Below are 22,244 nucleotides of genomic sequence, written 5' to 3'. Positions count from 1 at the left end.
CCTTTGCATATCAGATATTAACCGAAGTGGTACTCTGACATAACAAAGATTTATAACATAAACAAATGGCCAGAAATGGCTGGAAAACATAATGTAGGTATTCATTAAATTGAACTATTAAGTCAACATAGTTTACTTGGTAAATTAGAAAAACAGACGATTCAGACTTATGATACTGGTATATTACACTTATCAAGCTAAACATCTGTGGCAACCATATGAAAAACAAAATGTAGTATTCAGTCCAAGAATTCAAAACAAAAGGTAGCTGAAACTCATGTTCACATATATTAAATTACCCTTCTGTAAGATGTTTAACATTCTTTAACTAACGAAACAGCCATTGTAATATCATAATTTATACTAACTCTACAACACCTTATTTGTATTTTTGTTTTCTGATTAACATTTTTTAACATTTTAAAAGTGTATCTACAAATATAAAATCCAATAAATCACTGTATGAATTTACGATTCATCATTTCAGATTGTAAACTGTACAAAATACGTACTCTTAAAGGACCCTTTACTTGGTCATCTTGCACCAATTGTGTAGTATTATCCTGTTTCAGGAGTACCTAAAAAACATTTTTGCACAATAGTTTGCATGTTACTTTTAAAACAGTACATTTATGGTAATACTGTAACAAAAATGTCTTTATACTTTCTTAGCATCCTTAGCATCTTAGCATCCTCTGGTATAATACTTATTCCATTGTATTTATGTTTATTGTCTCTCTCATTAACTGTGAGCTCCTTGAGGGCTAGAGTCCTCCTCACTATATCCCCAGCAGTTAGCAAGTGTCAATACACATTACAGGCACTTAATAAATGTTTGCTGAATTAACTATAGAAGGTTTATAATCTGTAGTAATTATTGTAAAACCTTAAAATTGCCTTCACTGCTTTTTATCAACTAGTCATAAAGGTTCTGTCACCAAGTATATTTAAAAAAAAACAGCATCAAACTTTATTGCCTACATGCAAGGTAAACAAATTAAAACCAGAAGTCTTCTGGTCCTTTATAAAGTAAACCTAAATAATAATCTGATATGCAATTCAGTTACAAATAAGTGCTCCCTTCTACTACAGATCCTCCCACATATATAAGGTAACTTGCTCTATTAAGAGAGAGGGAGAATGGGAGAGGGAGACGGAAAGGGAGCATGTACCCAAATAAGGGGAAACTTCAAATTCTAGGTTACTTATGTATAAGACCTCCCCAGACAATCATTGTATTGATTTTAAATTAAATTAATTAATCTACAAAGAGCCACAATATTAACAAAACGTTAAAATTCTCAAAGAATTCCAAGTAAATATTTAGTAAGGAAATCCTGTATAGCTGACATAGTAAAAAGGCTATATGAAACAAGGAAGAAATGAATGTCAAATGATATCCTAAGAATACTCGAAGAAAAGTTTCACCAGCAGATGGAAGTTTAAACAGAAAGTTTATAATAATCATAGACAAATCTATTTGTCTACCACACAAATCACACTCCTCTAGTTTAATGGTTCTCAAACTTCAACATTCATCAGAAACACCTGAAGGGCTTGTTATAACACAATCATAGGACCCCATCCTCAGCGTTTCTGACTCGGTTTGTCTGGGGTGGGGGCCTGAGAATTTGCATTTTAAACCAGTTCTCAGGTGAGACTGATGCTGCTGGTCCTGGGTCCACTGTTCACTTATTCATTCAACACATTCTGAGCACCCCCTGTTTATAAGGCACTGGTCTAGGTATTGCGAACAGAACAAGGTAAACATTTCCTCCTTCCAGGGTGCTTAATTTTTGTAGGAAAGGATCACATATGTAAGTGAAAAGCAAATTGCAAAACTGAAAGTACAGAATGATCCAATGATAATAATAACAAGGATTAAGATGCTTTTAATCCTTCAGTACTTTTCTGTACTTCCAAATATTGTACAGCAATCAATAACTTTTTTTCTGGTCACAAAAGCATCTTAAAATTATCTTAAGATAAAATTCTTAAGTCATTTTTATCGCTGTCTTGAAATGATAATTCCCACTGTTTTGTTTGTAGTAATCTATTGTTTTTTCTAATCACTTGAAATCATCGCTACCTGAATAATATGAAAGGAGAGAAAATAGCTTATAGCCTAAGTAAGCATGCTACCGCAAACAGGAAAGATCCAAATGATGGGAAGTATCATGAGTATGGTATTTCATGGAAGCACTTGGAATAATTTCTCATCTTGAGTTCTTTATTCCCAATTCTTAATGTGCTTTTCCTATAGTTTTGTATGTAACAGTGCTTTCACATAGAAATGATTCACGAAGTGAAGTAATAGTTCAATAAATAAAATGTTGATTTGCAGTCTCCTAATTCCATCCCTAATTCTCTTCAATCGAGCTAATAAAGCTGTTGCATTAAAAAAAATTACCTTAACTTTTACCAGCCTTTTCACAGTCTTAATTTTTGCCTCACAGAAGGCACCTCGGTACTTGGCACTGACATCAGTTCCCACTGTCAGGTAGGCAGGCTCATCCGCCGCCTGATGAAAGGAACATACAATATGAATGTCACTACTATTTTCCCCTACTCCAACCCCAAGTCTCATCAAAAGGTTCTGTATTTCAAGTAATAAGAACATTAACATTATTTGCTTATTAATATCATTGATAATTTGAAAAATACCCCTAAAGCAAATACTTTATTAGCAATCCTTTACTTTATAAACTATATCCTGAAAACATAAAACAATTTAAATTGTAACTAGAAAGTATAAGTAGGAAATATAATGTTTTTTCATTCAGGTACAAAATGATCCAACAGTTTTATGATATATTTAAGAAATGAAAAAATTTAAAAATCCAGAAAAGGTATATTTATTTTAAGTGTCTCATAAAACTTTAAGTTAGTCAGTTATGGCCTCCTGAAATTTTGTTTTCAAATTAAAAGAAATATTGCTATTAAAATTAACACTAACAAATACATAACTAAATGTTTATTAATATAGCTACATAAAGGCAACTGTTTTTGGATACACAATAACTGTACAGATAATAAATGAAGCCAACCCATTTGATAAGGAGAGCATTATTTAGAAAAATCATTGGCTAAATGCTGCATTTTAAAGCTTTAAATCTAAATTAACTGATGAATGCAGAGATGTGAACTGAGGGTAGCCGTATCTAGTTTATCAACACTAATCTTCTTGGTGTATTTAAAAAAAAAAAGTTTCACAAAGAAATATCTACTTTTAGCAAATGGCCGTGATCAGAATGATACATGGAAAGATGGGAGAAATTTCACTCCACCATTCATTTTAATCTTGACAGTAACAGAATGATTGCTATCTCAATCTGTCATTTTACGAATATTTTCCAAAAGTTAAGTATATTCATACAAGCTCAACTCAACAATGCTAAGTGCAAAGGTGACAGTGTACACTTTAGAGAAATACTTTCAAGTAGAAAATGATTTTTCATTAAGTTTTCCCAACTAACATTAAAGAAGGTACACTGTTACTTCAAGGAAATAGGAAAGCAAGAGGAAGTTTGGGAAAATCTTGTATTTCAGAGCTTAATACACTGAAACAGTAAATGAGTAAGGAATCAAGTTTAAAGTTAGTGCATTTATGAATAACGCAAATTGAAGAGAAGTACTTTTTGCAAATAAATATCTGACCTGAAACATTCAATGCCACAGAACTGCAGGATGTTATACCTTCCTTTCCCTTTAAACATCACATATGATGTTTGCAATATTAGTTGTCTTCAGGAGAATTTTTTTTAGGTTGGATATACATTTAAAATATTTACTATAAGGACTGAACTAAAATTAAGTATTATTAGTTATAATAATAATATATAATAATACTTAGTTTTAGTTCACCTTCAAATATTTTACGCACAAAATTTCACTTTATCCCCAGAAGAAATGGTATCTCCCTTACACAATCCACACATTCCTTCCTTAGAAAATCGCATTGGCACTGGGGAAGAAAAAAAAAAATCAAAAAATCCCCCAAAGAACCAAAGCAGGACAAAAGCTTTACTTCTGCAAAGGTCGCTGCCAACACAGGAAGTGTTTAAAAATACTAGCCCAATGGACAACAATGGAAAGGCTGCAGCAGCCTTTCCAAAGTGCTAACTGCTTCGGAGAGGGGCCCAAATGACCGCATTTAGACACAATGATCATCTCTCACCCATTCAACACGTCCTCATTTTCAGAAAGCGCTGCTTAGCAGACGGATCAATTTTGAGTAGCAAAAAAAATGACATTCCATAGCACTGGCCTCACGACAGTCAGTGTCCAGGGCACGAGGTTCCGAGCAGCGTCGACTCTACTTACCTTCATTTTCACTGGTGATCTGTGGGGTTCCAGCTCAACGAGCTATCGTCTCCGTCGCTGGAACCAAGGGGAGGGGAAAGACAGGCACAGAATCAGTCAACGAGGGGAGCGACCCAGGGAAAGAAAGTAAACAAACGCCAGCGGGGAGGGGCAGAACCCTCACCAGGGAAGGGATAAGATCCCCTCCGAGGGCAGCCAGGACGCAGGAGCCGAGGGGGTGGCAAGAACCCCACGGGCGCCAAAGGGCAGTGGGTTCCGCCGCGGAGTTCGCCAGCGGCCCACCGCGCCCCCGCCTCGCTCGCCACTTTGACCCGGAATGCTCAACTCAGAGCCCCAGGACGGGTCGCTCTGGAGAAGGGCAGGGCGCCGTTTGGGCTTCCCCGGGCCCCCCAGAGGCGCGGTCGCCGAGCCTTGGCTCAGCCGCCCCCCGGATACCCCGACTTCGGCCCGCGCCCCGCCTCCGCCGATCGGCCCCCTCCGCCCGCCCCGGGCCCGCGGTGGCGGCAGCGGAGTGTCACGGCGCCATTGCTCTCCTTCCTCTGCTCTGCACCATATCAGAAAGGAGAAGCACTTCTTCACCCGAAGGGGCAGGGACCGTGGCCTTCAGCCCAGAGGCGCGCGACGGAGGGAAGACCAGCGAAGGGAAGAAGGCTGGGGGGGCGGAGAGAAGGAGGGGAGGTGGCCCGGACAGGGTGTGGGAGGGGAGGGGAGCCGCACAGCGGCAGCCGCCGCCTCCTCCCCGCGCCCGCCTCAACTTTTTGTACAGCCCAGAGCGGTACCAGCCCCCAGTCCCTCAGGTCCAACCACGGACTCCACGGGGGAGGACGCGCCGCAGAGTTGGGGGCCGGCTGCCCCAAGCAGCCTGCTCCTCGCCTCGCGGAAGCAAACTTAGCGGCGCGGCCAGCCCACAGCCATTTTCCCGGGGAACCCGGGGAAGCGGCCGAGGAGGCAGCTGCGGCGGCTGTTCCCGCAGTTGCTGCCGCTGCTCCACGACTTGCCCCTTCCCCTGCGCTCGCCGCCCCGCTTGCCAAGCATCCCCCCACCCCACCTCCAAAGCTTCCAACTGCACCGGGACCCCGGGCAGCAGCACCAGCTGCTAGTGCCGCTTCGTCCATTCAGTATCCCCCGCTTCTCTTCTCCCCACCTACCAACTGCGGGTGAAGTGCGCGCTGTCAGCCCCCGAGTCCTCCGCCCCACTGACCCCCGTGGGCCCCAGTCCGGGAAGCACCACTCCCGGCCGCGGCGGCAGTTCCTGCGCCCGGTTCCCCACTCGCCCGATTTACTGCCACAATCCACCAAATAACAAGCTGTTGAGCAGACTCGCTTCTACACGAACTCCTATTGGCTGCTCATGACGCCGAAGAGTTTCGGATTGGAGCTCGCTACCTGCCGTCCTCATTGGATGTAGCTCTGAAACTTCACGGATTGGTGCGAAAAACAGCAGGTAGGACATCTGCCACTTATGACTGGCTGCCTCCGAAGACTAACGTTACTGGAGAATCAGGTATTGAGTAAGCAAGTCCTGAAAAGTGATTGGTAAAGACGACTCCGGATGTACTTAACTGAGCACTGATTGGTCAATTGAGGGGTCAGGAAGAGCAGTTCGGCACGAGGATTGGCAGTTGGGTGTCCCATGGAAACCGAACCCGGAGCTGTGGCCAGGACTTGCACGGGGGCGGGGCAGGGTCTTTCCAAAGCGCCTGCGCTGAACCAGTTTCTCGGCGCCATTTTGTCTGGGCAGCGGTGGCTGCAGGTCTACTGCATTTTATGTTTCTGGCGAGACGAGAGTGGAATCTTCATCCCGTGGATTCATTTAGCTGCCGCAACCATCCACCGTTCCCTCCAGGACAGCACCTAGTGAAGATCGGAAGAGTAGCGATCTGTGAGAAAGGTCAGTTGGAAGCGATAGTTGTCCGGTGGACTGGGGGATGGCGCAGATCTAGCGGCACCGGCACCGGAAGTGAGGGGGCCGCTCGGCAGCCATAGCGGAGTAAGTTCTCCCTGCGGCTGGGTGGGGAGCTGGGGGCGGGCTGAGAGGGGGCGAGGCTTCTTCTCTCGAGGCCCCAGAGAAAGAGGCGGAGGGGACGTGCACGTCTCTTTTCTCCGGACTGATCCTTTGGACTCCTCTCGGGAGTGTGAGAGATGTTCGGGATGCAGCCCCTCTCAGAGCAGTGCTTCCTCTCTTTGGAAGTGGATTTCGGTAGCTTGTCACGTTCTGTGACCAAGGCCACCGGCTGTGGGCTCCTCCTTAATTAAGACAGGGTGGGCAGGGTTCTGAGGCAAACCGGTCCTGCGTGGGGAGGGGTTTCCGCGTGCTCGTCACGCGTTTAAGCAGTGAGGAAACTGAAGGAAATGCTGGGCTTGGGGTGCTGAGGAATTCCCTAGCTAGCACAGACGCTGCCGCTCTGGCCTTAGACAAGTAGCTGTGCCACGCTGCACGAGGCTTAGGCTGCTTTTTGAAAGGAGCGAGCAGTGGTTTTGCAGGGACGGAAAACACCTTAGATAAAAATAAAAGGACCTCCCTGATAGGATTTTGTTCAGGGCAGCTATTGATCTCGTTCCCTTAGCACGATCTTGTGTTCTGTTAAAGAAAACAAAACCACATTTGAAATGGTGGAAATAGAGTATTGATTGGCAAGTTGTTTTAAAGAATGGAATAATTAAGAAAATGTAAAATATCGACGGTAATCCACGTTGACTAAACTTACTCGTTAAGAGGACATCTTAACTAAGGCTGCATCGATTTTTCATTCGTAACTGATTTTTTCAGAATTACTTGTTAAGAAAATGAAATGCATGTTAGTATTTCTGCTGAGTGACCTAGTCACTGATATGAATAGCTGCTTAAAATTATCCTCATAATACTTCTGTTTTGAACCCTATTGCTGTATTGGTGGGGCTCCAGACTAGAAAATGATCGAGTGATTTAATGATTTGTTGGGGTTTTTTTGGCAGTTGGTCTGAAGAAAAGAGGACAGTTAAGTGACAAACATCCGGAAGTATTACTGAGGTGAGTTCTAATGTCTGTAAAAATCTTTAGAATTAGGGAGACCAGTAAGTAGAGCCTTAAATAGCAAGATGGAAGAATGGTAGTTGAAAAGTCTTTGTTTGGTCAAGGGTTCAAATGAGTCTGTGATTAACTTCCTGACATGATACTTTAGAATGAAGTCTCAAAATTAGGACATACTTACAAATTTGTTTACCCATTCATGCTGGTCCCATTTCTAGATTTTTAAGTATTTAATATTTTTATCAAGGAATAATGTGGACATTTTCATGATTTTTTTTCTCAATATTTAAAAATTTGGCATGTAGAAAAGATATTTCAGTAAGAGTTTAGAAGTTAAGCGATTTTTTTTTCTTAAGGAAATTATAGGACATGTAAATACTACTTAACTTCCCGGGTCGGAGCGGGGGGTGATCACCTATAATTCCACTACCCGGCTTAAAACGGTTATGATCTGATCCAAATAAAGTACGTCAGTGGGCATTTGGAAATTACCAAAAAGCCAAAAGAAGAAAACAAAATCTCTTGTATCACCACCACCAAAAGGTGATTGCAGTTTGTACTGTACCTATATGTTATTCAGAGGGGTTTCTCTTTCAGTGGTTTTGTTTTACAAAATAGAGATCATTCTAGTCATGCTCATTTTGTCACTTGGGTTTTTTTCCTTTTTGGAAAATACTGGGAACATGCTGCACGTTTTTCATGGCTGCATAGTGTCCTGTAGGATAGATGAACTGTATTTTATGTAACCAGATCTCTTAATTTTTATAATGGCAGTAATATGTCTGAATATCCTTGTGCACGTTTCACAAAAGATTTTCTCTGAGAACTGACATCTATACATCTATAAAATTTCTAGGCATCTTGATATTCCCTCACATGCCTGATTATTTCTCTAGAATAAATTTCTAGAAGTGGAAATACAAGGCCAAAGAGATTATACCATGGTTCATCAGAAAGCTTTTGCTCTTACTTTTTTTGTTATCCTTTTTCCTTTTATTACTCTCCTCCCTCCCAACCCCCATTTTAAAAATTTAATTTAGCTTTATTTTTGAGCTTTTTATCCTGGGTCTCTGTTTATTCAGGTAAAATTTTCAGTCTTTCAAGTCACACATACAGTAAAGTAAACTTGAGAATTTTTTTGGACCTTAAGAGTAATTTCTTAAAATTAATTTATATTTTGCTCTAGAATAGTTAGGCGTTTGTACAGTGAAACATTTTGCTATGCAGAAGTGACACTTAGAGGATACTAAAAACAAATTGTTTTTTATGGTAGAGTTAGTTGAGTTTAACTATTGTTTCCTTGTAGCCTGGCTTAAAGTTTTCCATCTTTATGTGCGTTCTCAAGGTGCTTTTGTATTCTCTTAGGACCCTTTACATGCCTCTCTCATCACATTTACTTTGCATTTGTTGGGCTCTTCCCCAGTTTGAGACTTTACTCCCAGAGGGTAGCAATTGCTGTTTTAATCACTCTTATGTTTCCTTACCTGATACATGGTATGTGCTCTGTCACTGTTTCTTATGAATCCTTATGTACTTTTATATACAAAATATGTGAAATAAGCTAGCTTATGTTTTCTTTAACAGCAGTTCTCTTCTGAGAATTCATATTCCACAAATGCTGTCTTAACTTTGAAATTTTTTTTAATGTTCCAAATACTTGATTTAATACTGAGTTGATTTCTTTTTTTTTTTTTTTTGAAGGGAGCAAACTTTTTTTTTTTAATTTTGGCTGCATTGGGTCTTCGTTGCTGCACACAGGCTTTCTCTACTTGCGGCGAGCAGGGGCCACTCTTCATTGCAGCGCGCGGGCTTCTCATTGCGGTGGCTTCTCTTGTTGCAGAGCATGGGCTCTAGGCTCAAGGGCTTCAGTAGTTGTAGCACGAGGGCTCCAGAGCACAGACTCAGTAGTTGTGGAACACAGGCTCAGTTGCTCCACAGCATGAGGGATTCCCCCAGACCAGGGATTGAACCTGTGTCCCCTGCCTTGGCAGGCACACTCTTCAACAACTGCTCCACCAGGGAAGTCCCAGTACTGACTTGATTTCTAATTGCTAATATAATGTAGGTTTAGAGAACTCATTGAGAATAGTTATTCTTGACTTTTTTCCTCAATTCTTTTTTTTTTTTTTTAAAGATTTTCTTATACCTTAGCGGAGGGCAACTATAGATGAATATTAATTGAACACTCAAATCATTTCTTAGGAATAAATGAATGAAAATTAATTTTGATAAAATTGGTTTTTGTAACCTATTTTAACGAGCCCAAACTAGTAGAATAATGTTTCTACAAAATCAAAATGGTCAAATTTTTAATACTGTTTTTATGAAAAAAAGCTATTTTGAAAGCAGAATGTTTTATTTATTTGATCAAGGATTCAAATGAGGGCATGAAATTAGCTTCCTGTCATGGTATCTTAGACTGAAATCTCAAAATTAGAACATCCCTATGAATTTTTTTTTACCCATTCATATGGTTCCCATTTCTGGATTTTTAATCACAGAACACTGTAAACATTTTCATGATTTTTTTTTTCTTTAACGCATGGTAAAATACTTGACATATAAAGATCTCATCAGGAAAAGTGTTCAGCAGTGAAGCAAAACGGTCTGTTCTGAGTGTGTGGGCTATATAACATACTCAAAACTTTAAAAAGTCTTTGTCTTCTAGAGGAAGCCTTGCTTTGTGGAATAATGAAGGAAAGTGTTCCAGTTTTTAAATGACTTGGATCTGCTCTCTGTTGAAATTGTATTTCTGGTATGCAATTTTACTTAACTATTCTTTAGTAATCGAGATTGGCCATGTTACCTTTACATGTATATCTCTTTTTAAAAATGATAGAATTTGTTCCACTGTACAGTTATTTCTGTAAATGTCTCTGTATGTTGAAAAGCAGAACAGATTGTTGTGTTGAATGTAGCTGCTTTCCTAATGGTCTTGTTATTTTTTGGAAAGTTACTAAATTTGCTTATTTGCAACCAAAGCAACCTTTGTAATCTCTGTATGGTCTTTTGCCCTAGTAGATGTCACTGCTTATTTTATGGCCACATGGAGTCATAGATAACTGGTTTTCCTTCATATATAATGCAAACAAGAGCATAATTTTAGGATTTGGTAGATTACCTAGTGGCATTCCTACTAGGATCTGTCTTCAGAAGCTTACTGTCAATAAAAAGAAACCATAATTAAACATGTGGGTGTTAATATAGTTATTTCAAAAGATTCCATCAATTTAGATTGGTTTAACATTTTAAAGATTTAAATCATGGCACACGAGAAAAATAGATTTGTCAAAGTTCAGTGTACAATTGGATCTAATTGTTTTTAAAAACAAATTGTTTTATAATACAGAACAGAAAGAAATTTATTTAGCCATCATTGAAGGCTTTTCAAGGTTAATGATATGTAATATGTAAAATTAGAAGAAGGGAAGTCATTCTAAGTGGATGTAGGTTGTGAGCAAGGATGCAGTTATTTGGGTTGGCCAAAAAGTTTGTTCAGTTAGTGAATACATTATTCAATAAACTTCTTGGCGAAAATGAGAAGTGTGTCTTTTATTGTTACTTAAAACTGAAGCAACTTCTTGGCCAACCCAATATATAAGAAAAGCTATGTTTGGGACAGTAAGTAAACCAGTTTCGAGAGGATGACTGATTAAAGATTACATTGGGAAAGTTGTGTGAAGCTAGCTTGTCAAGGTTTCTAGAATTAGCTGCACATCAGAATTATGTAGAGTGCTTGTCTTTTATAGGTTTGGGAACTTCCAGAGGGCCTTGAAAGCTGGGATATGAGCAGAAAATGAAGGTTATTTTTTGTTTTGTTTTCAAATTTTACAAATCAAAATGGAATTAAACAAACAAACAAAAACTTACTTCTAATCCCACCGTAACATTGGATTTTTAAAATTTTCTTTTTCCTTGTCTGTATGCATATTCTTTCTTTAGACTTAGAGAAATTTTAATTTTTCTCTGTTGCTTAACGTTGTAATAGGCATTCAGTGTGACTGCATGGTCTCCACAGTAAATTTTTTTTAATTTATTTATTTATTTTTGGCTGCATTCGGTCTTCATTGCTCTATGCGGGCTGTCTAGTTGCGGCGAGCGGGGGCTACTCTGTTGTGGTGCACGGCCTTCTCATTGCTGTGGCTTTTCTTGTTGCGGAGCACGGGCTCTAGGCACGTGGGCTTCAGTAGTTGTGGCTCGCGGGCTCTAGAGCGCAGGCTCCGTAGTTGTGGCACACGGGCTTAGTTGCTTTGCGGCATGTGGGATCTTCCCAGTCCAGAACACGAACCCATGTCCCCTGCATTGGCAGGCGGATTCTTAACCACTGCGCCACCAGGGAAGTCCTCCACAGTAATTGTAATGTCTGAAAATATTCCAGCAAACTGTGTTATCTCTGACTTTATTTTCCTATTGCTTGACCATTTAGGTTTCTTTCTAGTTCTTAAATATTGTGCTGTAATTATCCTCTATGTACATTACAGTATTTTCTGTTTTTTTGCACTGTTCTTTTAGGATTGATTTAAAAGGTCATTGTATGAACATTTTTATGACTCTTTGAAATGTTGCCATGTTGGTTTCCAAAAGAGTTATAATTTACACTACCTTCCCTGTGAGTTTAGTTACCAACATTGGGTAGCCTGTAATTATAACTTTTGCTAAGTTACTAGGTACAAAATACGTTGAGCTCTCTTTTTCTCTGTAATATTTTTGTTAACTTGTGAAGTGGGACCTCTTTCCATAATTTCAGTTACTGATTCTTAGTAGTAGACAAGTTGCCTATTCAAGACTTTTGTCTATTTATATATTAGAGTTTTGATATTCCTTAATTTTTCGAGCTTATTATATAATATTTAGTAGTAATTTGCTGCAGATATTTTTCCATAAAGACTTCCCTTTTGATTTTCATTATTTGTGTTGAGGGTTTTTGAATAGACAAAATGTATTCCTGGAAGATTACTTGGAAATAGTGTCCAGTATGACTGAAGAAGTGACACAGGAATTGGAGGTGGGGAGACAATTAAGATACTCTTGCAGTGGTGTCAGCATGAGGTGAAACTCGAGTGAGTAGGGCCTGGAGGGAGGGTAAGGGAGGATGGGTGAGCAAGAGACTATGAGAGAAAAAGAGTTGATAGCATTGATTTCTAACTGATTGTAGAAGTAAAGAAGGAAGAAAACTCAAGATTTTAAAAAGCGGGAAATAGATTGTGCCATTAATCAATTTGGAAAGTCAGGAAAGGCTGCTGGTTGGTAAGGAAAGTGAAATCAGTTTTAAACATGCTAGTTAGAGCTTGAAATGTCCGGTAAGCATCTGTTCTTCCTTTTGTGAAAATGCCTATAAGGTCCCTAATTGGGTTAAGCCATATGCTGGACTGTATACTGTTCTCTGTATTCCAGCTTTTGTGGCTGTGCGGCGTGGCATGTGGGATCTTAGTTCCCCGACCAGGGATTGAACCCAGGCCCTTGGCAGTGAAAGTGTGGAGTACTAACCACTGGACTGCCAGGGAAGTCCTTGTATTCTGACTTTTAATTCCATTCTTCCATTAGACTTTTGGGGGCTTTTATTAGGGCTTTCTTATTTCTGATTTTAACTTGCAAAGTTAAAGTGGATTATAAAGTAAAATAAATGCAGGAAAACCAGATGATTCCTGAACTAAGTTCAAGAAAGGTTAGTTTTTCATTCTTTTTTTTCTTCCAGTTTTACTGAGGTATTAACATATACTAGTGTATAAGTTTGTGTACAGCATAGTGATTTGACTTACAGCATGAAATGATGACCACAGTTTAGTGAATATCCAGGGAATTATTCAGGGGTAGCAAAGAAGATACTGCAGCTTTAGAATGTGTGGGTGTGGCCAGGCTTTTTGTGGGGATGGGTGATTTAGGGCAGATTTAATCTCTGCTTCATCTGTAAAATAGGGATAGTAATAGAACTGACCTGGTTAGGATTAGTATTAAATGAGTTAATATATGTAAAGTGCTTAGAATGATTCCAGATATTATGTGGTGCTGTTAGTATGTATCGTGCCGTTTCATAATGTCTGTCATTCAAGAGAGTTTTAAAGAAATGTTATATTTATATACAGAAATAAAGCACCTAGACTCTGCCTCTCCCTTCCTGAAGGTCATATCGACCTCTCTCCAAACTTATTTCATACTTCTTCTCTTCGGGTATTATTTGCTGCAGTCACACTAAAACTATCATGGCTCTACCACACAAGCTCTGTATTTTCCCAGTTCTTTGTTTTTATTCACACTTTTCCCACCATCTGGACTGTTGCCCTATTGCCACATATTCAAAAGCTGCTTTTTAAGTGATGCTTTCCTTGATACCTCTGCAACTATAGGTAATCTGTCCGTATGAATTTCATATATTTCCTTTTATGTGATTTCTGTCACTTTCTGTATTGCATTTTAGCTTTTTGTCCACTAATATGTCCTTCACTAAGTTAGGACATCTTACAGACAGAGAACTGTACCTTATTCACTTTTGTAGGTTTAGAACCTATCACAGGCCTTGGCACTTAGTACGCACTCATTTGTGGAGTGACAGTTTATAAAAGGTATAGCAAGCTAAAAGGTGACATGTAATGGACAAATGCATGCCAGTAAAAATGTGCTTTGTCAGTTTTTGTACAAGAGGAACGTCTTGCCTGATGAGTTGCTTAAAATGAGATCGCTTGAGGTTTAGGAATTGGGTCAGATTCCAGAATGTGTAGTGAGGATAGATCACTCTGGGGACTATCCACAGGTCAGGAATTTTCATTAGAATGATTTCCTATTGTTTTATAAAGGCTAGTATGTCTAATTAACCACCAGAGGGATTGTTCTTCTATCAGCTGATTTTTCACAGATCTGCCCGCCCTCCAATCTTCTCATCTTCAGTGGTCCAAATTTGTGAAAAGTTGGGCCAGTACTAAGGGTACATCTGCCAATAACAGAATCTGCAAACCGCCTGGCTCGACTGGTTATTGAACCCATAATCTCACTCTGTACGTACATTTTTCTTTTCACAATACTGTAATGTCTCTAGGCATGAAAATAGGAGTAGGCTGAAAATAGGAACTGGGTGAAACATTTCATGAGGACACTTACTTGATCTTTAGTTACTGTAAGATTGACGGGGTCTGTGCCTCTAGATTTAGAAGAAATGGAAATGTTGGGAAATGGAGAGATAAGTTAAAAAATCAGGCTCATAGTAGGCATTTTTAGAGCTAAAGCAGCAATTATGTACTCTTAGCTCGAAAATTCTCAGCATTTTTACAATAGTTCAATGGGATGTTGATTTGAGTAAGTATCCTACTGTAGAAACACTGGATTTGAAGACCAGGTGTTCTGTGTTCTGATCATAAGCCTGTTCTCATTGGTTGGGATACATTACTCTACATGAGTGTTTGCTTTTAAAGTATAAGGGACATGGGGCTAGGTATTTACAGCTCTTAATACTTAATGGTTCTAATCCAGCACCATGCTTTTCTAATAAGAATTCCTAAGCATATTTCTAATATTTATGTATCCCTGAAAGGTAAGTGATACTTCTGAAAATCAGAAGTATCAGACACTGACTTGATAATTTTAGCACTTAAGGAAGTTGCTGCTATTATCAAATTGACAGAAGCTTTAATGTCCTTACCTACCTCACTGTTTCATATAACAAGTGTTGTAGTAAAACATATTTGAAATAATAGCTAAGGAAGGTCATTGATTAATTTCTTTATAGTGAAGTTTCTATTCTGTGTATGTGTGTGTACTGCTCATACACACAACAAATGAAAGTATGGTGCCCTCCAGTATTTTCTCCTGTAGTTCACTTTTAAAAAAAATCTGTTGTGACCCACAAATTGATTTTATGACCTACTGTGGGTCTGAACCTGCTTTTTTTTTTTTTTTTTTTTTTGCGGTACGTGGGCCTCTCCCGCTGCGGAGCGCAGGCTCAGTGGCCATGGCTCACGGGCCCAGCCGCTCCGCAGCATGTGGGATCCTCCCAGACCGGGGCACGAACCCATGTCCCCTGCATCGGCAGGCGGACTCCCAACCACTGCGCCACCAGGGAAGCCCTGAACCTGCTTTTGAGGGGGTAGAAAAATGGACTAGATAACAGTGCTTTACATTTGTTTGGTAGTTTTTAACATTTACTGGGCACTTTGATATACTGCTGTACCCTTAAGTGTGATAGCTTAAAAGTGAAGATAAAAACTAACTGTTACCTGAAAATGCTTCTAGTTGTTTCAACAACAGTAGAATTGGGGCTGGGGGTGGCAGCTGGAAGGAGTCATGGGGGACGGGTTCTTTTTTTCCTTAGTATGTTTGCTAGTGTGTTGTTGACTCTGCTAATCCTAACAGCCCATTTAAGGGTGTATATTTATATTTGTATTTATTTGTAGTTAGGATACTGTATTTATACTGAAATCCTTCGGCAAGCGTAGACCAAAGATTTTCCCCAAGTAGGTTCTCTCAAACAAGACCAGAAATCTTTGTTTTGTTTTGAATCTTTGTGTTTCTTAGTTTTTATATACAGTCACAAAACTCCTTTCAGTGTTTGTATCATTTTGGTGGCTTAGATCTTGGTCAGACAGGGTAGGGAGAGGGATTCTTACATGAAGTACCATAACAAAAAGAAAAGCCATCTTCCTGTTTCTTACTCCTCTATGTATCATGTGATATACTATCTTTTTAAGGCCTTTAAATTGCCAAGGGAAGCTTGGTAACCAAGGCAAGTTTTTGCTGTTTTCTTCTCAAATTTGTAGTTCTGCATTTTATTACACAGTCACGAAGAACTTAGTCTGTTACCAGTAAATACTTAAGCCGCAAAACTTGCTTCTCTATCCTGCCAAGTACTTCCTGTTTTGTCAGATTTCCATTTAGGGAAAAGAATGGATTTAGAGTAGACAAGCTTGAGTTTCATGTTTAAAGCATCTCTTTTGAAATTCTGTTTGGAAGCTGTCCAAATATCTAGATTGGGGGATGGGGGTGGCACGTCATGTCTTCACATGAAGTCATCTGTCAGAAAGTTTCATTTGGCTTCGTATCATGAAAGCCAGGGTTGCCGACAAGGAAGGAAAAACTTAGTTGCCAGAAATAATTACTAATGTATGACTTGCCAACATTGGTGGCTTGCCTTTTAGACTTGCCCTGTCAAACGTGTTTCAGTTTGTGAGTGAATCATTGTATTGCCTCTGAAGGAAGTGTTATCTGTGTTCACTTCTAGTAAACCTTTCCTCTAGAAATACGAAAAAACTGCATTCAGCCACATTTACTCCATTTTCAGTAGGAACAGGTGAAACGTCAAATGGTGATTAGAATAGAAATGGGCTACCTTGTGAATATTGAATATCTTTGGGGGAAAGTTTGCAGTAAAATGATGTTACTCTTTTAGTAAAATAGTGAGTAAATACAACAATCTAAACAATGAATTATCTGTCACTTATTTTTATCCTATGAAATGAACTTCGAATTAGGTGTTAGTAGAACGTGTCAATAGAAGATACCTTCGGTGTAAACCTGAATCCCTTCATATTGCTGGTAAGGGAATCTTGTGTTAAGGTTCTTTTGCAGTGGCAGAACTGAGCCCTTAATATAAAATTTTCTTTGGCCATATTGACCTGGCCTGTCTTAAGTCAGAGCTATTTTTCTCTCTCTTAACCTGTCAGTAAAATATAAAAGATGCTTTTTAATTTCTGAATTCATATGCATTCTTTTTATCATCTAGTTATGTGCTCCTATTTCTGAGACATGTATTTCTTTAAAAATCCAATGGAAAAAAAAAGGTTTCCCAAGTACCCATCATGCCCTACAGCTTCATCCTCCATTTTGCTATATATCAGAAATCTCTTTTCTTGAAACCCTTTAGTAACCATTCTGTTGCCATATTCTTGTTTTAATAAGCTGTGTCCAAATCAGTGATTCTCAAATTTTAGTGTATTCATAAGCATTACATCAGTTGTTTGTTCAAAATACAGATTCCTGGGCCTCGCTTCGGATCTGGTGAATTCAGATCCATGGAGAATTCTTATGTGGGTGGTCTCTGAACAAGATGGAGAAACAGTTATATACTTACGTGCACGCCCATCTAAATTCTGTTCTTCATATTTTTATATGGATTAGTCTTTTTACTTTGTTTCAATTATTGACATCTCAGATTTTTTCCTATTAATTATTATCATCCTTAGTTTTTCATCCAGTTCACTGAATTGGAGAGCTTATGCACCAGATATCCAGGAAACTGTCCAAAATTCCTTACTTGTCAGGATTTATCTCCTCCCCTGCTCCCCCCTTCTCAGAAGAGTACACATTTGTAGGTCAGTATATACATACAGGCTATGTATACTTAATAATACATGAACTTGTGTTTCTTTTTTTAATGGATATGAAATATAGTATTTTTTTAAATTTTATTATTTATTTCGGTTGCTCCAGGTCTTAGTTGCGGCCAGCAGGCCCCTTAGTTATGGCATGCGAACTCTTAGTTGCAGCATGCATGTGGAATCTAGTTCCCTGACCAGGGATCAAACCCACGTCCCCTGCATTGAAAGGCAGATTCTTAACCACTGTGCCACCAGGGAAGTCCCCATGTATTTCTAATATACTTTCCTAGTGATTTTTAAATGTGTCTGTTTTTCTCACTGGGGAAAGAATTGCATATTATTTAACTTTTTTTTTTAATCTTTCCTGGCAGTATGATCCATTGTAGACATCTAAAGTTTTGCATTGAATCTTTACTATCACTTGGTTGCTGCTGACTCTTAAACCAATCGGTCTACTAAAGGTAGGTTATCATGTTTATGTGTCACATTCTCCCATATTATATCAGTCTTGAAGCCTATTGGCTTTTCCTAAAAAAATTTAAAAGCTTTAATAAATCCCATATGGATCATATAGTTCAACTTCTTATTTAAATGACTTTTTCCTAAAATTCCACTTCATGGTTCCACATAGTAAAAATCAAATCAAATTCCAAATCATACACTTCAGACACAGACTAAAGGTGTGTGAGGACCCTTGCTCTTCAGCATCTTTATAATTACACCAGGATTTACTCTTGTAAAGAATTGTTATTTATTGGCTGGAAGGATATACATAATATGGTGATTACCTCTTGCAGGGTTAGGCTGGTTAAAGAAGGAACATTAGTTTTATTTGTAGTGTGAATTACCTGAGTCTTTTGCCCATTTTTAAATATTGGGTTGTTGAATTTTGAGAGTTCTTTATACATTCTGGACAAATATCCTTTGTCAAATATGTGATTTGCAAATATTTTGTCTAGAGTTTTTTTTCATTCTCTTAAAGGAGAGCAGAAGCTTTTAATTTTGGTGAAATTCACTGTCAGTTTTTTTCATTTATGTATCATGCTTTTGGTGTAGTATCTGAGAGCTCTTTTTTAAACCAGGGTCACAAAGGTTTGCTGTTTTCATCCATAAGTTTTAGACTTTGAGGTACATTTTTTTTTTTTTTGGCGGTACGCAGGCCTCTCACTGCTGTGGCCTCTCCCATTGCGGAGCACAGGCTCCGGACGCGCAGGCTCAGCGGCCATGGCTCACGGGCCCAGCCGCTCCGCGGCATGTGGGATCTTCCCGGACCGGGGCCCGAACCCGCGTCCCCTGCATCGGCAGGCAGACTCTCAACCACTGCACCACCAGTGAAGCCCTGAGGTACATTTTGACTTATCACTTTGAGTTAATTTTTGTATATGGTACAAGGTATGGTTTGGTGTTTGGTGTCCAGTTGTTCAAACACCATTTGTGGAAAAACACTATCTTGGTGCATTGATTTGCCTCTGCATCTTTGTCAGTCAATTAACCATATATTTCTATTTCTATATTCTTTTCCATTAATAATATTACATTAATTTTATAGTAAGTCTTGAAATCAGATGGCATAGACCTTGTAACTTTTTCTCTTTTGAAATTGTTTTGGCTATTCTAATTTCTTTTCCCAAATAAATTTTAGAAATAGCTTGTTGATTTCTTTCCACAAACACACCCCTTCCCCCCCCAAAAAAAAAAACCTTGCAAATTTGATTGGGTTTTACATTGAATCTATAAATCAGTTTAAGGAGAACTGACAATACTGAGTCTTCTGATGAGTTTACTTAGTTCATTTTCTCACCAACATTTTATAATTTTCAACACAAAATCTTATACAAATTTAAATTTGTATCTAAGTATTCCTGTTTTTGATGTCATTTTAAGTGGTACATAATCCTCATTTTATAGACGAGGGAATAAGTAACTTGCCCAAAGTGACACAATTATTAAGTGACAAAGCCAGTATGAAACCTATGTTAGCTTATAAACCACTATCCTGGTTTTAATTATGTTGCTGGTTTTCTTATTCTGAAATTGTGGTTACAATGGTGACAGAGAGGAAGCCCTAACTTTTTTTAACAAGAAAAATCCCATTATCATGATGGTATAAAAGAATTGATTCCCCCAAAGTTTATATATTTCCTGAGCTTAGGTTTTCCAGATCTGTTCAAATCATAAACCATGCTTGTCTTAATTTAGAAGCCTCTGATCAATACAGTAGTGAACCACTGTTTTTAAATATATTGAGTATCTCACCCTGTAGTTAACTAGTATGAGTTATTTTAGCTTTAAAAACACATACCTTTAGCATTTGATTACATACTGTGTGCTCACCAGTAGAGATACAAAGATGATTTCTTGAACAACTCCCAAGGGAGGGTGGGGGAGGAGGAATACATTTATATTATTATTGTAAATTTTACTGTAGTAAACACTGTAATAGATATATACACTTGATCAGTGGTGGAACAAAAGCTTCTACTTGGTTGGGGCCAAAGAGTAGGCTGCACTCTTATTTCATATTTCGGAGTTCCTTTAAAAAAAATAGTTTGAAAACTATTAAGTGGGAAATGTGTAAAGGGCTTTGAGAGGGAGAAATCTGTCAATCATTTCAGAAGGCTTGCTTTTGCAGGTGGTGGGAGTCCTTCAGAAAGACCAGTTAAGAGTTAGCCTACACACAGTAAATACAATATGGATGTGGTAGAGCGCAGGAAAGTAAAAGGTTCAGCCTGGGTTTCATTTCCAGGGTGAGGAACAGCATTAGAATTTTTTACATTAAGACTTCATTTTTTTCATTTGTGGATTTCTTCTGATTTCTTAGTAGCATTTTGATAATTTTTTTAATGAGAAATATTAATTTGTAATCTTAATTTGCTTTTCAAATCGTAATTTGAAGAGTATTTTAATGTTTCAATCAGTTAAACATATTGAGGACCTACAACTTTATTTTTCTCATTTATTTTTCAGGTTCCTTTGAGAATGATAGTAATGAAAGCAAAGGGATAGTCTTATCAGATAAGTGCGTTTTTAATCTGAATGTATTCGGTTTTTTCCATAAGATGGCTTTAGTAGCGCTTAGTTGTCTTTAACTTCATTCGAAACAATTTTGTTAGATTGTATCGTGACAGCTGTCGTATCGCGTACATTTTTTAAAAAAAGCATCAAAATTGGTGAATTTTTGTGTAGCCATTTTAATATTGAAGATGGAAGGAAAAAAAGCAACAGCATATTATGCTTTATTATTTCAAGAAAGGTAAAAACACAACTGAGAAGGCAAAAAAAGATTTGTGCAGTGTATGGAAAAGGTGCTGTGACTGAACGTGTCAAAAGTGGTTTGCAAAGTTTTGTGGTAGAGATTTCTGGCTGGACGATGCTCCATGGTCGGGGAGACCAGTTCAAGTTGATGGCAATCAAATCGAGAGACGTAAAACCACGCAGGAGATAAACCCACACTCAAAATCTCCAAATCAGGTGTTGAAAATCATTTGCACCAGCTTGGTTATGTTAATCGCTTTGATGTTTGGGTTCCACGTTAAGCGAAAGAAACCTTCTTGACCATATTTCTGCACTGCAATTCTCTACTTACGCAACAGAAACATTCTGTTTTTAAAAACAAATTGTGATGGGCAATGAAAATTGGATACTGTACAATAATGTGGAATAGAAGAGATGTTACAGAAGAACCCGAACGAACTTTTTTGGCCAACCCAATATTATTTGTAATCTCTAAACCAAAACTTTATTCTTTAAAACGTTTGTAATTTTCTTTCCTACGTACCAGTATCGAGGTTTACAGTAATAAGGTATTCAGTCTTTGCTGAAAATAAATGTTATCTTGTCAAAGTAAAATGTGCCAGCCATTTTTTTCCCCCAGAGGCTAGTCATGCCTCAGTGGTGTAGTTACGAAGTGCCCCTACAGTTGAACCTAGATTATTTATTAATCCTTTCTATAGTATGTATGAAAATCAATTGCTTTTCTTTTCTAATAGCTGAGAAGCTTAGTTTTATATTTATCTGATAAATGTTTCTGAGGTGGCTTAGCTGCTCAGATTTAAGTTCCTTTAGAACCATTGTCTGTTCTTTTAAAGAGGATTATTAGCTATTCCAATGTGAATTTAAGAACAGAAGTACACACAGTACAATGAAAATAGAAGATTCATGTGCCGTTCATACTTTGGAAGTTGGAAAAGTATAGAATGGTCAGATTGGCTTAGGGGTACTCAGCTTATTATCCATCCAGCTTAAGTTGTTTAGGTGTCTGCCCAAGGCCACTGGTGTCATTCTGAGTTAAATATATGAGTTGTAAGATGTAGCAGGTAATTTTACATAAAAGCAGCCATGGTAATGAGATACTGGTCTGGAGTTGTTTGTATAGTAGTTAAGTATTCTGGTATAATGATTTGCTGTTTAAACTATACAGATGCTCAAAGTCCGGCAACACCTTGCTGCTAAACTCAGTGACCTCAGGAAAGCACGACAGTTGAAGGGAGTGATACTGGCATGAGGCCAATAAAGGGTGTGTGTATACCTGGCATGCTTGGCCTGAGTTCAGACTGTTTCTTCCAATACTCATTTTTCCACTCAGTGTCAGTTCTGTTTCCACATGTATT

The 22,244-nt window shown here is 38.6% G+C and overlaps 2 protein-coding genes across 4 annotated transcripts in view; one reads left to right on the top strand and one right to left on the bottom strand.

Annotated features, from left to right (window-relative positions):
* Positions 1–5,601, bottom strand: part of ARID4A (AT-rich interaction domain 4A) — a 57,393-nt gene extending 51,792 nt beyond the window's left edge. Inside the window, exons 1-4 of one of the 3 annotated variants that reach the window (XM_081229427.1) lie at positions 5,472–5,601; positions 4,324–4,380; positions 2,411–2,521; positions 513–578 (exon numbers count right to left, since the gene is read on the bottom strand). In XM_081229427.1, coding sequence (XP_081085553.1) covers positions 513–578; positions 2,411–2,521; positions 4,324–4,329 — 183 coding nt within the window. In that variant the 5' untranslated portion in view covers positions 4,330–4,380; positions 5,472–5,601. Of the gene's footprint in view, positions 1–512; positions 579–2,410; positions 2,522–4,323; positions 4,743–5,471 lie in introns of those variants that run through there. The other 2 variants (XM_081229428.1, XM_081229426.1) reach the window with 2 other exon arrangements.
* A 184-nt stretch (positions 5,602–5,785) lies between these two features.
* Positions 5,786–21,561, top strand: LOC308614091 (uncharacterized protein; the record flags this gene model as incomplete). The annotated part of the gene is made up of 5 exons (XM_081228290.1): positions 5,786–5,827; positions 5,917–6,214; positions 7,279–7,333; positions 18,006–18,095; positions 20,602–21,561. 4 exons carry the CDS (start codon positions 5,786–5,788, stop codon positions 18,067–18,069), a joined length of 459 nt encoding a protein of 152 aa, XP_081084416.1. The 3' UTR covers positions 18,070–18,095; positions 20,602–21,561.
* Between the last annotated feature and the right edge of the window lie 683 nt (positions 21,562–22,244).

Source organism: Mesoplodon bidens, assembly GCF_964165515.1.
Source record: "Mesoplodon bidens genome assembly, chromosome: 3".
Classification (NCBI taxonomy): Eukaryota; Metazoa; Chordata; class Mammalia; order Artiodactyla; family Ziphiidae; genus Mesoplodon; species Mesoplodon bidens.
This window is presented reverse-complemented; position numbering and strand designations above follow the sequence as displayed.